At 38.7% G+C, this 15,231-nt stretch overlaps 2 protein-coding genes across 2 annotated transcripts in view; one reads left to right on the plus strand and one right to left on the minus strand.

The window, feature by feature from the left end:
- abcb6b (ATP-binding cassette, sub-family B (MDR/TAP), member 6b) overlaps nt 1-3,185 on the plus strand; it is a 37,074-nt gene extending 33,889 nt beyond the window's left edge. The window contains 1 exon segment of the mRNA XM_058786278.1: nt 847-3,185. Within this exon segment, the coding sequence (XP_058642261.1) occupies nt 847-967 (121 nt within the window). The 3' untranslated portion in view covers nt 968-3,185.
- A 339-nt stretch (nt 3,186-3,524) lies between these two features.
- si:ch211-67e16.11 (uncharacterized) lies at nt 3,525-15,193 on the minus strand. The gene is made up of 7 exons (XM_058786277.1): nt 14,521-15,193; nt 11,063-11,284; nt 9,545-9,715; nt 9,278-9,409; nt 9,023-9,192; nt 5,387-5,623; nt 3,525-4,236 (listed from the first exon to the last, which is right to left on the minus strand). Exons 1-7 carry the CDS (start codon nt 14,984-14,986, stop codon nt 4,048-4,050), a joined length of 1,587 nt encoding a protein of 528 aa, XP_058642260.1. The 5' UTR covers nt 14,987-15,193; the 3' UTR covers nt 3,525-4,047.
- Between the last annotated feature and the right edge of the window lie 38 nt (nt 15,194-15,231).

Below are 15,231 nucleotides of genomic sequence, written 5' to 3' on the forward strand. Positions count from 1 at the left end.
ATCTGTTTTTAAGTGCAATATTTAAAAAAAATAATTTAATCCAGTAAGGACAAACAACTGGTAATCTGGAAATTTCTTATTGACTGTAATTTCTTGTCGGCCTAGTTGTGCTCAAAATATTAAGACTTCAGATAATATAATATAATATTTTTAAGTGAAATATATTGTAAATATTGTCCAGTAAGGACGAACAACTGGAAAACTCATACGGGAGTATAAACACTGGCCGTTATTAATTTATACAGGTAATAATCCACTTTTGCAGCTGCTACAGAATGCTTCCTCAGGTCCGTTTGAAACTTCTGGTGTGATCTTCCATTACAATGAGAACATTTTCCACACTCTCGTTCCCACAGCCCAATGCCCCATACTGCGTCTGCTTCACTTTTGATCTCATACTTCCAAGTAATTGATGCTTCGACAAACTTGACCCTAGACCGACCCTCCTAACTCTGTTTTAGCAATCTGAGAAAAGGAAAGAAAAGGAATAGAGATGGTCCTGAGTGTTTCCTCACCCTTAAGTGATTTCTGGAGCCAGAGGGAAGCTTTCATTTGGCTTCTCCGACCCCCTGTGAAGCTGAAATGCTCTGAAGTCCACTTTGGCAGCTATCTTGGCAGTGCCCTGGGCAGCTGTTTTCAGTCTAGGTTATAGTCAAGCAAATCTCCTGTTTTAAAGGTACATGTCAAAGATCTCAAAAACCGCTGACGGTGCTTAAGATTAACTCTCAGTTTTCAAAGAAAAAGAGAAAGATGAGACTTTCTTGGGGTGCAATTTCTCTTGTACGCTTTTCTACAAGTGGTCTGTCTGCTTACAGTATGCTGTGTCTGACTGCTCTCTGTCTGTAGGCACGAGGAGCTGCTGGCCATGGGAGGACTGTACGCAGCCATGTGGTTAAAACAGCAGCAAACCCCAGAGTCAGAGGTCTCTACAAATGAACAACCACAGGAGCCACAGCAGAGTGACTGAAGCTGATGGAGCAACGATGATGAATGGCGATGGGTGAAATCAATCAGGAAAATGGTAAAAGAGCCCACTGAGCTGCAGAGTTCAGCTCAGACACAGGGGCACCAGACTGCACAACAGTCATAAACTACGAAGAGTGTTTCTCAGGGAAAGGTGTCATTAAAAATCTACCAATCAATCATTGAGTACCTCTAAATATGCTAAAGGGTTAGTTCACCCTAAAATGAAAATTGTCCTTATTTACTCATTACCCTCATGTTGTTCTAAACTTCTGTGCAAAATAAAAGTAGATACTGTTTTGATTGAGTTGTTGGCAACCAGTTGTATGCACAAAAACACTTAGACATTTCTCAAAGTATCTTCTTTTATGTCCCACAAAGAAAGTCATACAGGGTAAATAATGACAGCATTTTCATTTTTTGGTGAATTTTCCCTGTAATGCTTAGGAAACGGCATTAGTATAAAAATACTGTCATGTGATGACTATATTCAGTCATTTCTGTTACATTGTTATTTCTTTATATTACATGTAACATCTTCTTTTGTTTACACTTCTATCCATCACTGTAAACTGAGGAGATGTGGAGGTACCTCTATGGTCTACAGATGGGAATTGTAGGTAACACGCTCACTTGCTCAGGGTCATGTTTTTTTCATTATAATGCCAGTACAAACATTTTTAGTCACATTATATATTGCGTTGTTACTCATAGTAAATGTATTGAACTACATGTACTTTCCTTGTGCATTAGGTTTTCTTTGATGTTATGTGTAGTATTTAAATTCAGTAACTTGAATTTGTAAAGCATGAATTATAGTTTTTAAATTCAAGTATGTGTAACATGTACCATGTAAAATTTAGTGTTCCCAATTTCTTCCTCCAAAAACATAATTTCAAAAAACCACCAGACCTCTTTAGGCTGAGCCAAATATTTTCACAAAAGTCTGGATGCTTTACCAAACCACATTAACTATTACCCCCATATCATATCTATCATATCTATTTTGTTCACATCCACATTTATAATTTGAGATTCAAAAACCAAACATGGAAAATACTCATCATGTACATTTAAACCAATATTTTAATATTAATGACATGCATGAGAGGTGTTTGATATATATATTCTCTTTTTTTCATTTTTTTTAAGTAGGTCTTTATTGATTTCAAGTTTGAATTGGAACAATTTGTATTTATGAATGTACTGAATTGAACAAGGAATTGAATTCATTTTAAAAGATAAACTGATGGATATTAAAGGGACTTATATGAACCACAGAAACATTCAAGAATATTGGATGATAAAATAAAACATCTGTAGCCTTTGAATACTGCCTTTCACGGAAACATTAGCTAGGTGTTTTGTACCTTTTTTGTGAAATGTGCACAAGTTGGTCAAGTACTTAATTTAAAAAAAATAAAGTCTGTAAATAAATACAACCCTGACTATGTACAAAAGTTAATTTATTTAGAGTATTTACATCTTTTCACTCCAGCTATGGTTTAACACAAACAATGACATGTATAATCCTTTAAGACAATTAACATTAAAATCCATTAAGTAGAACATGACAGAAATATTTACAGAATAACGCATTTCAAAAACGGATATTTCTCTTTAATGATTTAGGCTTAGAGTTAAGGATTGGCTACAATGCACTGAGGTTTGATGGGGCTTTGGACCACTCACATCAATACTATGAGAAAAGTATGAACAAACGGGAGTCCATGTGAATGTTTAAAAGTTTGGGGTCAGCAGGTTTTTATAATACTTTTATTTAGCAAGGACACATTAAATTGATCAAAGATGTTTATCATGTTTCAAATAAATGCTGTCCTTTTTTGTTAAATGCTCTACTTTCTATTAAACAAATCCTGAAACAAATGCATCACGGTTTCCATAAAAATAAATAATACATTTTTGATGATACATTTTTCTTGAGCACCAAATTGGCATATTAGAATGATTTCTGAAGGATATACATTTTAAAAAGGATTAAAATATTTTAAAATTGTAAGAATATTTCCAAATACCACTGTTTTTACTGTGTTTTTGATCAAATAAATGCAGCTCTGCTGAACATTAGAGACTTGCTGCTTTCAAAAACATTTAAAAAGTCTTACTAACCCCAAACTTTTGAATGAGTGCGTACATTTCTGAGCAAGTAGATGCAATGCGGAAAAATATCGTCCTACTTTCTGTAATTTCTGAAGAATGTGTATGAATTCCCACAGGAGCTGGCACGGGGCCTGAAATACCTTCTCGTCACTGTCAACATTATCAGTGGCTGACGATTAAATGTTTGCGGAGATAAGCGAATACTGCGGACAGAGTGGTTAGTACAGCGTGGAATAAGAGGTCTGACTTAAATACATGCTTGCAGAGCCCAGTGTCTGCTAGGGTCCAGACGTGGTGAGGGAAGATTTCTCATTACTAAATCATGCTGGACCGCCCTGTCCCTTACTGAGCTGAAGGAGGGACAAGGAGATTTGTCCTGAAATGTTCAAGTGAGTGTGAGGTGTGTTTCAGAGTGGCCTTGTCACCATTGTTCAGTTCCAGGCGCGCCCTGTGCGATGACCCACGGAAGAGCACTCTGGTAAAGGAGCGCGGATGCCCCTGCGCTGAACCCCCACGGCAGGCGGAGAGAGGAGAAGTTCGCATGGGACGCTCCCCACGGGATGCCTTCTACAGAGCGGCAAGCAGGGGAAATGAGGTTCAAAGTGAGGACATGTCAGACGCTTTCTCTCTCTCTGTCCTGCATTACCGCCTCTTCTTTCAATCTCTTAAGCACACATTATGTAGTCTCCGTTCCTCAACAGCTTGTCAGGGTCTATGTGCATCACCGGGTGAATTAAGTGCGCACACACAGGTACATTGTTTTGTGTGTGTGTTTCTGTGTTTGTGAGAAGAAAGCGCTGGTCATGGATTTGAAGTTTGTGCATTATACAAAGTCATACTTCTAGGACTACTCGTTGGTACTTGTTTTTCATGGAAGTACTCCACTGGAGTGTCCGAATTACATATTGGGAACAGTAGAGTTGGCTCTAGTCCTTCTGAAAGTCCTGGAAGCGGTCAGTTTGCTCAATTCCTGCTGTTGTCGGTCTTGGGCCGTTTTTGGTACCACAGAGCTGTGGGGAGGTTCTGGCAGCCCATGTACTCCTTCCTCATTTCGGCTTCGGTGAGAGGAGGGGTGGAGTTGCACGGTGCACCGGCCAGAGTCACGTTCATCAGTCCCAGAGCAGCATCAGCCAGTCGGGGCGTCACAGAACTCTGCCGTTGCATTAAGCAAAGAAAGAAAGCGTTTAAAGTCTTCAAGTCATACGATAGCTTTATGTGGAAAACAGACAGATATTTAAGTTTTTCCACCAAAGATCTGAAATGTAAAGGTTGTGTTGGCTACAAAAATGACACGTTGACTCAACAATTGTTTTGTGACCCTTTTTTGGGGGGGATTTGGTCCTATACCACAGACAAAGCCGTCATTACAGTTAAGATTTAGCAGAATAAAGACCGTGAGTCATATAGACTGTGTTTATGATGTAGGTCATAAAAGTAGAACTTGCCTCTTTCAATTTTAGTACAAAGAAAAGAGCAGCTAGGATATTCAGTTACACTTTACATTAAGGGCCCATTAGTTAACGTTAGTTAATTCATTAACTAAAAATGAACTATTAATTTTTACTATATTTATTAATCTTTGTTGATGTTAATACAGCAGTTCATGTTGGCTCAGGTCCATTAAAGGGATAGTTCACCTTCAGTTGCTGGTCTCCATTGACTTGCATAGTGTTTTTTTCCCCCCCACACTATGGAAGCCAATAGGGACCAGCAACTGAAGGTGAACTATCCCTTTAAATTATGTTGAAAGATGCATCTTGATTTTAATAGCAAATGTTAAAAATGAACATTAACTAAGATTAATAACTGCTTTAGAATTGTTTTCCATTGTTATTTCATGTTAACTAATGTTAACGAATGAAACCTTATTGTAAAGTGTTACTAAATATTCATAAGTGTAAATGATGACAGAGTGTTCATTTTGGGGTGAACTGTCCCTTTAAGCATTTAATCATTTAATCACAATCAAGTTTACATTTCCATCTTATTTTTCAATTCTAGTGAATGTATGAGACTTATCATTCATTAGCTGCTGTAAATAAATAACTAGAAGAATACCAAAGTGCAAAGTGTGTTTATGATTATGATAACAAAGTGCAAAGTGTGTTTATGATTATGATAATAAATGATACATGATTGTACAGCTAAAATAACTGGAAGCAGCTGACACCGGAAGCCTCACACGAGTTACAAATCATCGTGCACTGCTCTCACATTAAAAATAAGGTGTATACCTTGTTTTGTACAAATTTTAAAAAGTGACCCGAACAACCCAGATTCATAAAGGCTTGTAAAGTCTCACCTTACTGAGGTGGTCTATGAGGCACTCGGATGGGTGCAGAGAGGCCCAGAACTCAGCTGTGTGCACCCAGGGCAGGCCGTTCAGCAGCACGACATTGACGTGTTTGAGAGATCCCATCAGTCTCTTGCTGAGGACTCCACTGTAGCTCTGCTCCACAAAGAGCAGCACCCGACTGGCCCTGCATCCGGCCAGATCCGCCAACAGTTCACCCACAGAGTAACGCTCCTTCAGATCTGCCTGGAGAAAAAAAAAACATATAGCATGAAACCGTAGTATACAGCTTTCCTAGCATATAAAATGACAAGTTTTATGGATTTTGCCTTCAAATGCTATTTATTAAAGTAGTAATCCACAAAACGGTACATTACAGTGATTTCACAACACGAGATAAAAGCACTGCAATGCAAGAACTTGAGTGGAAAATACTTTTATAAATCTTAGATCTTAGGCAGCAATCATAGACTGTTGTTCAAAAGTGTTTTTTTGTTTTTTGTTTTTTTTAAGAATTCTTTCAAGTCCTCAAGGCTGCATTTATTTGATCAAAAGTAAGGTAATTAACAGTAATATTGTGAAATATTTGTACATTTTAAAATAATATTTTTTTGTTGTTGTTGTTTTGTTAAATGTATATTAAAATGTAACTTATTCCAAAGCTGAATTTTCAGCAGCTATTACTCCAGTCTTTAGTCACATGATCCTTCAGAAATTATTATAATATGATCTGATGCTCAAGAAACATTCTTTCAGTGAAAAAGAACAGAGTTAATTTGTAATATATATCTTTTATATATTATAATATAATATTAATATTATATTTTTATATAAAAGTACTATAATAAAAATAAATGGGAATATCAAATAAATTTCCCCCCCACTTATTTTCAGTTTAGTCTTATCACAAGAAAAGAAATATTGATCACACACACTATAATTTGTTCTAGTTTATATTTTAATTTCATCCAATGCACCTACAATTCGTTCATGCGGGGCACTATTTCCACTTACATGACTGTGGTCTATTTTAAGGCACTTCAAAAGGAGAGCGGACATTCATTTGTCCTGGCATTCAGACTCGTGGCAGTTGTTGAAATGAACAGTTAGCCGTACTCTTTCTACTCAAAGAAGAAATGAGCAGCTTTCCTGTGGGAAGCCGAGCGTCTGGTGGCCCTGATCCTGTGTGGTCCTTGTCTCTCAAGCCCCCCTTTGTCACTACATCCCTGTCTGGGGATCAGGTTGTTGCTTTTGTCCCTAGAGAGTCTGTCCCTATTGTCATGGAAGGGTGGGCTTTACTGTGCAGTCTGCTCCCTTCTGTTTGCCCCACTCTAAACATATGGCCTGGATTACTGACCACCTTTTGCAAAGGATTGTGGGATTTTGGTGGAGCAACAAGAGTGTACTTTATAAAAGCAATATCATTAAATGTGTGCAGAGTTTCTGGAATGATTGTATTATTGATAGATGAAGGAGGTGAATAGCTGGTCTATTGTGAGTTTCTTAATAAGATTGTGCTGTATTTCTGTATGAAATTTGATCTAATCTCTCTCGTGGTCTGGGTTTTCCATGTGCAATAAGGAATATGTTTTGACAAAGCATCGCCTCTTGGATGTTTGCTGCACAGGTGGCGTTCTCATTAGCAGCACTAAAAATACTCCATGCACTCATAAGACAAGAACCACCGAATTGCAAAGTGTCTACAGATTCATCCCTTCCAAGAAATGAAACCGAACGAACGGATGAGAGTCAACCAAAAGTCAGCTTCCATAGTGTGATACTTTTATCCTTTGGTTAGTGGGCACTTTGAAGTGGTGGTCTTGGGGAAACACGTTGGATTCATTTATGGGAAGATAAGGAATTCCTAAAGTCTTTTTATTCATCTGTCCTCTCTGTGATTCCAGTAACCCCGACATTTATAACAAATCTACTTCAGCACTTTCAGAATAACACCGTAGGCCTGACTGTGAAAATATAATCCTGTTACAAAATCCACTGAACTAAAATATTTCCAAAAAAAAAACCTTGTGGTTTTCAACTAATATAGAGCACAACAGTTGGGTTCCAGAAGTAAAAATCCCCCTCCTTAGAGGAATAGATTTTTGGTAATGTGAACGTCTTTTAAAACTGACCTACCATGATGTCTGAGATTATGAAAGTAATGATAGGGGCCGCAAGTCAGTGTGATTTCAGTTTCATTTTTAAACCATTTTTAACAGCTGAATTCTGAATGAAGAACTACATTAATCGTAGTCCAGAAATAAAATATCCACCATTCACAGAAGCTGCTATTATCACAGACACCTGCCAAACGTTCTCCTGTTTCCAAGTACTTTAAATTGTAATCAACCTAAACTAACTGCTCTCATATACTACTATTCAAATGTTAGAGGTAGATAAGATATAAAATACCGTAATACCGTAACCTTCTATTGTTCTCATATTGTACGTCGCTTTGGATAAAAGCGTCTGCTAAATGATTAAATGTAAATGTAAATTATGACAATTAAAAGTAACACTTTTCTATTAGAATATATTTTAAAATATAATTTATTTATTAATTTTCAGCAACCATTTCTCAAGTCTTCAGTGTCACATGATCCTTCAAAATCATTCTAATATGCTGATTCGCTGCTCAAGAAACATTTCTTATTATTATCAGTGTTAAAAACTCTTGTGCTGCTTAATATTTTTGTGGACACTGTGATACAGGATGAATCAAAAGTTCAAAAGAACAGTATTTCTGTCATGAAATCTCTCGGAGGGATTGGCATGGTAATATACATGACGATGTTAATGTATTTGGTCTTGGCGGAATAGATCTGCTACGCTGCTGCTGCTGTGGCAGAGCGAGACTTGCTACTGCCAATACATCCACAACATGCTGCTGTGAGCATGTAGGAAATACAGCTGCTGCAAATATAACATACATGAAATAACCCCCATATAGCATACATGAATCACCTCGTAGCAGATCGATACAGGTGGAGCTGGGGAAGGTGGAGGGTTTCTGAAGCAAGCTGCAAACTGCTACAGCGAGCTCATGGGCTACCGATACAGGAAAGAACCAATCAGCTGTGCCATGTGATAATGATGTCATTAGGTCAGATTGAGTTAGACCTATCGGACTGCGCCATCTAGAGTTTCGTGCCAGAACTCTGTATTTATATCTATATAGATCTTTTGTAACATTATAAATGTCTTTACTGTCACTTTTGATCAATTTAATAATCCTTTGTGAATAAAATTATTAATTAAAACTTTTCTTTGGTAGTGCATTAGTATATCTGAATATTTTACGTTATACCTAAAATATATTTAATTTATTTTAATTCATTATTATAAAACTTTATATTTAATAGTTTTATATCATTGCTTTTGACTATTGTCATTCAAAAACAATGCTACATAGGATGAGTAGCTTGTTGCCTCGTACAAAGTGTTTTTTTCCCCCTATTTTTATATATTATAATGTTTATATTTGTCATTTGTAATTTTAAGATCTATTTAAAAAAACAAAAATGAATTGGAAAAATAATTTGTTGTGCTCTATGGTAATTGTGTTCATGGTTTCCACGAAACTAAACGTTTGCACATGTTTTACTACACAAACATCAGAACGGCTGAACCGATGCACACACTCACAATGCCGTTGTTATTGCGGTCCCAGAGCAGCATGGTGCCGTCGTTGCGTGTGGGGCTGTTCAGGTACAGAACCAGAGAATCCACACAGTGCTGCTTCCGGCAGATGTAGGAAATGTGATTCCTGATCACCTCTTTCTCTGTGGCTGGATACATCCCCTCAGTCTCTTTAGCTGTGGAAATAAAGACGGTTTGTGAATCTGAATATAAAGCATTGGGGTAAATTAAAAGCTTAAATGACTTGAAATGTGCTCTGACCTGCTACCTGTCCATTCCCAGCAAAGAATGTCTTAATGTGGTCCTTATGGAAGCCGTTGTTCCTCAGCATCTGGTAGAAGAGCTGCAGGTTCTTTGCATGTTGCTGGTATGTTATCTGCTCCCGCCAGCCACCTGCACGTGCACAGGTTAAAGGTTATGTAGGAGCAGCATACCTGAGACAGCTGATAAGTCCAAGTATTCCTCCAGCATTTCAGACATCAATGGGTCAGATCATACAAATGAGTTCTTTGAGTCAGTGTTTTGTACCTGACAGGAGAACAGCATGATCACAGGTCTGATAGAGGCGGCAGGACAGGTGTGTGGCCAGGCGTTGCTGATGGCACCGGCGGGTGTTTTTATTGAGCTCACAGCTGGAGATGGGTGTGCTGGGGCTGGTCAGTGGCAAAGCCTGCGGGCATCTGGCAAAGTCTGGGTGATCTACAGCAACAACCACATTACTTCGTGTTAGCAGCATTAAAAAGTAGGAGAAAAGAATTTCAAAATGTCTTTTTCAGACCCGTTTCTTCAGCAAATTTTTGTGGTTAAAATTGAAATTTTCAGTAGGAATCTGCATGATTGGGAATTTCGGACAGAAAAATTCCACACACAGACTTTGCAACGGGTTCATGTGAATTTGCCAGAAATCTTTGTGGTTTCAAAGTGAATTCTGCGAGTTGTGCAATAAACATTTTTGTCCAGTTACGCCAAAAAAAAAAATACTCTGTGACAGTCCCTTTATGCTGCGTTCACGGCGTGTTGTTAGATAACTCTGGCGTTCTACAAGGAGCTGTTCACATTCTTGGGCTCAGAAGAATGCATTTTTGTGGCAACACAATTAACGGCATAATGAATCTGTGTGTGCCTTAGTAAATGTATAGTTTATTTAGCTTAACATTAGATGGTTATTCAACTGCTATAGCTACATTAAACTATTTATGTCTTTTGTTTATTTTCTGAATATTTTTGCATTATTAAAACATTAACAGTAGTCAGTTATAAGATTAATAAACAAATATTACGAAAAATAACAGCTTAACTACATTTTACTGCCATTTTCAATGTTTCATCAGGTTGCAGCTGTCAGGTGGTACAAGCAGAGCTCTCAGAAAATGTAGTAATTATTACTTCTACTTGCAGTAATTCCAACATGACTTAAACACAACTTTAAAAGAACTGTGTGATTTGTGCACTGTAAATGGTGAATGAATACCTCACTAAAATAAGTATTCTAAAGGCCATTGCACACTGAGTCCGAATTTTTCGCACGTTAAAAAATAAATACGACCTCACATTGTGTCAATCACAGTTACACACTGCCTCCAAAACTTTCGTCCGTCATAAAAACAAAAATTTGGATCAGGTTCGATTTTCTGCGTTTTCACATCTGTAGCATGCATTTTGATAGGAAAGGATGACGAATACGAAAAAACGGAGAAACGCATGCGAAAATTTCCAACTCGGTGTGCAATGGCCTTAAGAATTCACACCTGTCTCTGTGACAGCAAAACAAATGTAGCAATTAGAAATGTTTAACCAGAAATGGTTGAATGACATGTCTATGGTTGAAATTTGCAAAATTGTGGGATTTGGAAAAACACATAAAATCACATACAGCACCTTTAAAAAAAAGCCAGATTCCTGATTCCCTCCTATTCAGGATTCAAATAACTTGTTTAGCATGGTGTAATTGTGATTTGCGCTTTTATTGCTTTCTCGTCCTAAGAGCTTGTCACTGACCTTCCAGAGATAATTAAACCTGTTGAACTCTACAATTCATTGACTCACCTACACAGTGCAGGCGTTGGGTTCGGTTGCTATCTTTCACTCCCACAACCAGAGGGAGAAAGTGAATCTCACAGAGGCCGCTGCTGTGCTCCGCTCGGCCGGTTCTGCCCGTGGTGCTCCTGCGGGCCCTCGCCCGGCTCGCCATACGGTCGCTGCGACTCCTCCTCCGCTTCAGCTGGTTCTGGCAGCGTGTCTTCACAGCCATCGTCAAGCACTCCTCCCCTGTATACATGTTGCATGAAACAGTTAATGTACGAATACAATCTGCTAATAGTTGCTAGCACTCTTACAAATAAAGGTTTTGGTAGTAATGCTGTTAAAGAACCATTCAGTGAACAGTTCCTAAAAGTACCTCTTTTTATTAGTGTGAAGAACGTTTAATAATCTGAAGAAACTTTACACTATAAAGAACTTTCTGTGCAATGAAAATGTTCTGTGCATGTCAAAGGTTCTTCACGGAGCCACAGATGCCAATAAAGAATCCAAGCAACAATCCACGATAAAGGCCGATGTTTTTGGTTTATTGCTTGGTGATCATTCAAGAACATACCAGTGTCAATATTTGCCCAATGTTTATGTGAGAATCACGTGACCTGGAGCAATGAGAACCTTTGCTGTCATTTGTCCAGGGTTTATTGCTCTGTCGTTGTCATGTGATCATCCACCTGGCTTTAATAAGAAAGAGCTGCCTGCAATGCTAATTTCTACCCTGAGAATGTGACACAGAGAAACTGTTCTTTCAGGAAAAGCGGTATTAATGACTTTTAAACAGGCATAGCATCAGACTGGGCAGAACTGCGTGCATTCCTTCTGTAATCTGCCATAACTGCAAACTATCCATTCAGGCACATGCTGCACTTTAGACAAGACTGCAGCAGGGCTACTGACGCCAAGCAATTTTTATCAGTTTCACGCTGAGGAAGCCTGAATTAGACAGCAGCGCAGGAGGTGTAATCACAAGCCATTATAAATCCATTTCACTTAACAACTAAAATTGCCTCTTACAATGAAAGGTTTCCTCGGCTGGCCGTGATTTGGGAATGTGGGGTGAGACAGCATCAGTAGCCCTAATGAGTCTCTCTCTCTGTGGTCAGTTGTATCCGGAGGCCCATTCAGAGAGACTTGGGATGATTTTAAATGTGGCCAGAACTAAACCCAGCTTTCATTCCGGTCTCTGATTCTCACCACATCTTCAGATGAGATGGTCAGGTTTGGACACAGCGAGATTTGAAAACGGTTCCAGATTTGAACTGAGTCACACAAGCCCTTCCGCCTTGAGCTCATGTGTAAACCAGAGCATTTTTGTTTATCATTTCTAATGTGTCTGCTCATTATTGCCCTTCCTGAGCTTCGTTTTGTCTCCAAGTTACTAAGAATATTTCTCGAAACAATTTGACTTGAGGAAGGCTTGAGGCCCGACGTGCACTTAGCCTTAAAGAATTGTCTTGCAATGAGAGTTTATTTAAATATATTTACATAATAACCACGTCCCCAAGGCAGATTCGTCAAAGAATCCTGAAAATACCAATGATCACGGTTTTCACAAAAATATTAAGCAGCACAAGAGTTATCAACATTGGTAATAGTTTCTGAAATGTTTCTTCAGCAACAAATCATCAAAACTGAAGGATCATGTGACGCTGAAAATTCAGCTTTGCATCACAGGAATAAATTAGATTTTGATATAGATATTCAATAGAAAAGTTATTTTAAATTTCAGAAATATTTCTGTTTTTACTGCATTTTTCATTAGCCTTGGTGAGTATGAGACCTTTTCCAAAAACACTTAGTCTTAAACTTGTGGAAACGGATCATGTGAATTTAAAATAATATTTGTAAATAAATGTACTCTTTTTCAGCACTCATTTGCCATTTTAATTTTTTTCAGAAGTAGCCTAATCCCACACACAGGTTTTGGGACATCCTAGCCAATGAAGGAGAAGGACACCAGATGAAGGCATCTCAGTAGACGGGAATTTCTCACAAATAACTGGATACGGATATCTCTTGATTCTTCACCAGCATAAATTTTCAACCTCAGCTGCAGCCCACATGAAGTCAAATAGTCTGGTCTAGATATTAAAAGACGTTCTTCTGGATGTTATTAGTGTCATTGCGACACTTTAAGACAATCTGATGCTAACTTCAATAACAGTAATTTAAAGAAAACGGTTTGTGCCCTAGTAAAGAAAATGTAGCGGAATCAAGTTTATCATCGCAACTTTCCAGTCTCTTTTAGCAGTGTTGATGCAAATGTTCAAGTTTAGTTCAAAGGTGATGGTTTGACTTGTGGACTGGGGGCACGGCACGGCTGAACCCAGTGTTAAGGACTGAACTCTCAGTCAGGAATGAATTATTGACGTTCTTATTGTGAATGCATGACTCTCAGCTCAGTCGTGCGTCTGCCCTCCACTCTCCCTGCAGGGGGTCCGTGGCCCGAGTGCTCCTAAGAGCAGATCCTCGTGCAGACCTCTCAGATTAATTCACGTAGCTTCATGTCACAGGGCAGATGACCTTTGCTTATGTTCTTAAGTGTTGAAAAAGACATCTAAACTGGCTTTTTATAAAGCAAACTTAAATGTTCATCAATTTACATTTTACAGCTCAGCTGTCTATGTGACACTTATGTGTCTGTGTGTTTTTATAACAGAATTTTGCATGACTTTTCTCCTATTCCCTGTAAAGATTTTAAAATATGTTTGAATAAATAAATATTATGACGACTTGTACTCATGTTACAGTGTAATTTTTGTTACTTATATTTAATTATTGCGTGCTGTTTTTAGTTGCTGTAAATACATATTATTATGATAATTAGTATAGTAATTACATATAATGACATATAATGTCATTATAATTAGTAAAGTGTCCTGATAGAAGCTAATATGAGTGACACCCTTTAACCGTGGCAGTTTACACTTCACATTTTACACTTTACATTTAATCACACTGGTAACAAATAGGCTACTTTTGGTTTAAAGTGTCTAAACGGTTATAAATAAATGTGCAGACTGGCTTCATGTCAACATTTTTACATGGCTGGTGTAAAAAAATCACATGAGGAGAGCTGTTTGATTCCAGATATGATGTTCGTGACAGAACTCGATTAAGCATTTGGATCTATTATTAATGTACTATGGCTCATAAATCATGACGTAAACATGTCAGTCGTTAGGTTGGTTTTCAACTTTCTGTTGGGTCTTGTTGGGCAAATTAACAATTATTATTTTATTTTTTTAACTCTTTTGAAACTTTTTACATTGGACTACACGAGAATAAAATAGGCTGCATATAGGAAAATTGTCATAAATGGGTTAATTTATAGGGTTCAGTAACGTGTAGTGATTGCCGCAAGCTTTGAACATAATTTTTAATTTACTCAAATAGCCTAAAATTTCTGTTCTCTCGTTTAGACTGATGGTTTTAAATCTCAGGCCGGACAGATTCGGTCCACTCACCCAGATAAATGCCGTCCATATGAGTACATTTCTTCTTGGTCGTGTTGAAGTCCACATAGAACAGGACCACCGGGTGTCCGAAGCTCTCGCCGGGGCTGGGGTCCAGCAGCAGCGCGGCGTCATGCGCACTCGCGCCGGGGTACAGCTCTTCGTTCGCCCTGCGCTCATCTTCCGCGCTCGCGTCCGCAGAGAAGCCGCTCTGTTTGGACTGCAGCGCACCGCTCGAGTATGAGTCCGGCAGGATCGCCAGCACTTTCCCCGAGCCGGACTCGGTCACGTACACGACCACGCCGCTCAAGTGCAGGTGGGACAGCTTCTTGCACTCGCTCTCCGCCAGAGAGACCCTCCGGCACAGGTTGAGCTTCAGGTACTGAAGTCCAGTTCGGACCCAGCGGTCCAGACGAGACCCGCAGCACTCGCCCATGAGTAAAGCACAAATGAGAAGAGAAACGCAATGGAGCTTCATGCTTTGGCTGTATAAAGGTCTGTTTGGGTGTCCTGGCTTGTGTAGCTATTTTCGGGAGAGTTACTTTTAAAACAGCTTTGGGCAGTCAAGGGTCTTGTGAAGTTTGGAGAGATGCGGCTGTCTTCATTAAAGGTGCTCAGAGCAGCATCCAGATGGAAAGTAATGTGCTGTAACCCCATCCCACAGGCTCTGACATGCTGTTGAACAGAGGAAGGAGGGAGGAGAGAGAGAGAGAGAGAGAGAAA

This window comes from Onychostoma macrolepis, chromosome 09, assembly GCF_012432095.1.
Source record: "Onychostoma macrolepis isolate SWU-2019 chromosome 09, ASM1243209v1, whole genome shotgun sequence".
Classification (NCBI taxonomy): Eukaryota; Metazoa; Chordata; class Actinopteri; order Cypriniformes; family Cyprinidae; genus Onychostoma; species Onychostoma macrolepis.

What these genes read in the sequence shown, in the direction of transcription:
- si:ch211-67e16.11 (XM_058786277.1), bottom strand. Translation starts at nt 14,986, where the DNA reads ATGAAGCTCCATTGCGTTTCTCTTCTCATTTGTGCTTTACTCATGGGC. An exon ending in TCATGCTGTTCTCCTGTCAG is followed by an intron (nt 9,410 to 9,544) that starts GTACAAAACACT and finishes GTGCACGTGCAG; the next exon opens with GTGGCTGGCGGGAGCAGATA. An exon ending in ACCGCAATAACAACGGCATT is followed by an intron (nt 5,624 to 9,022) that starts GTGAGTGTGTGC and finishes TTTTTTCTCCAG; the next exon opens with GCAGATCTGAAGGAGCGTTA.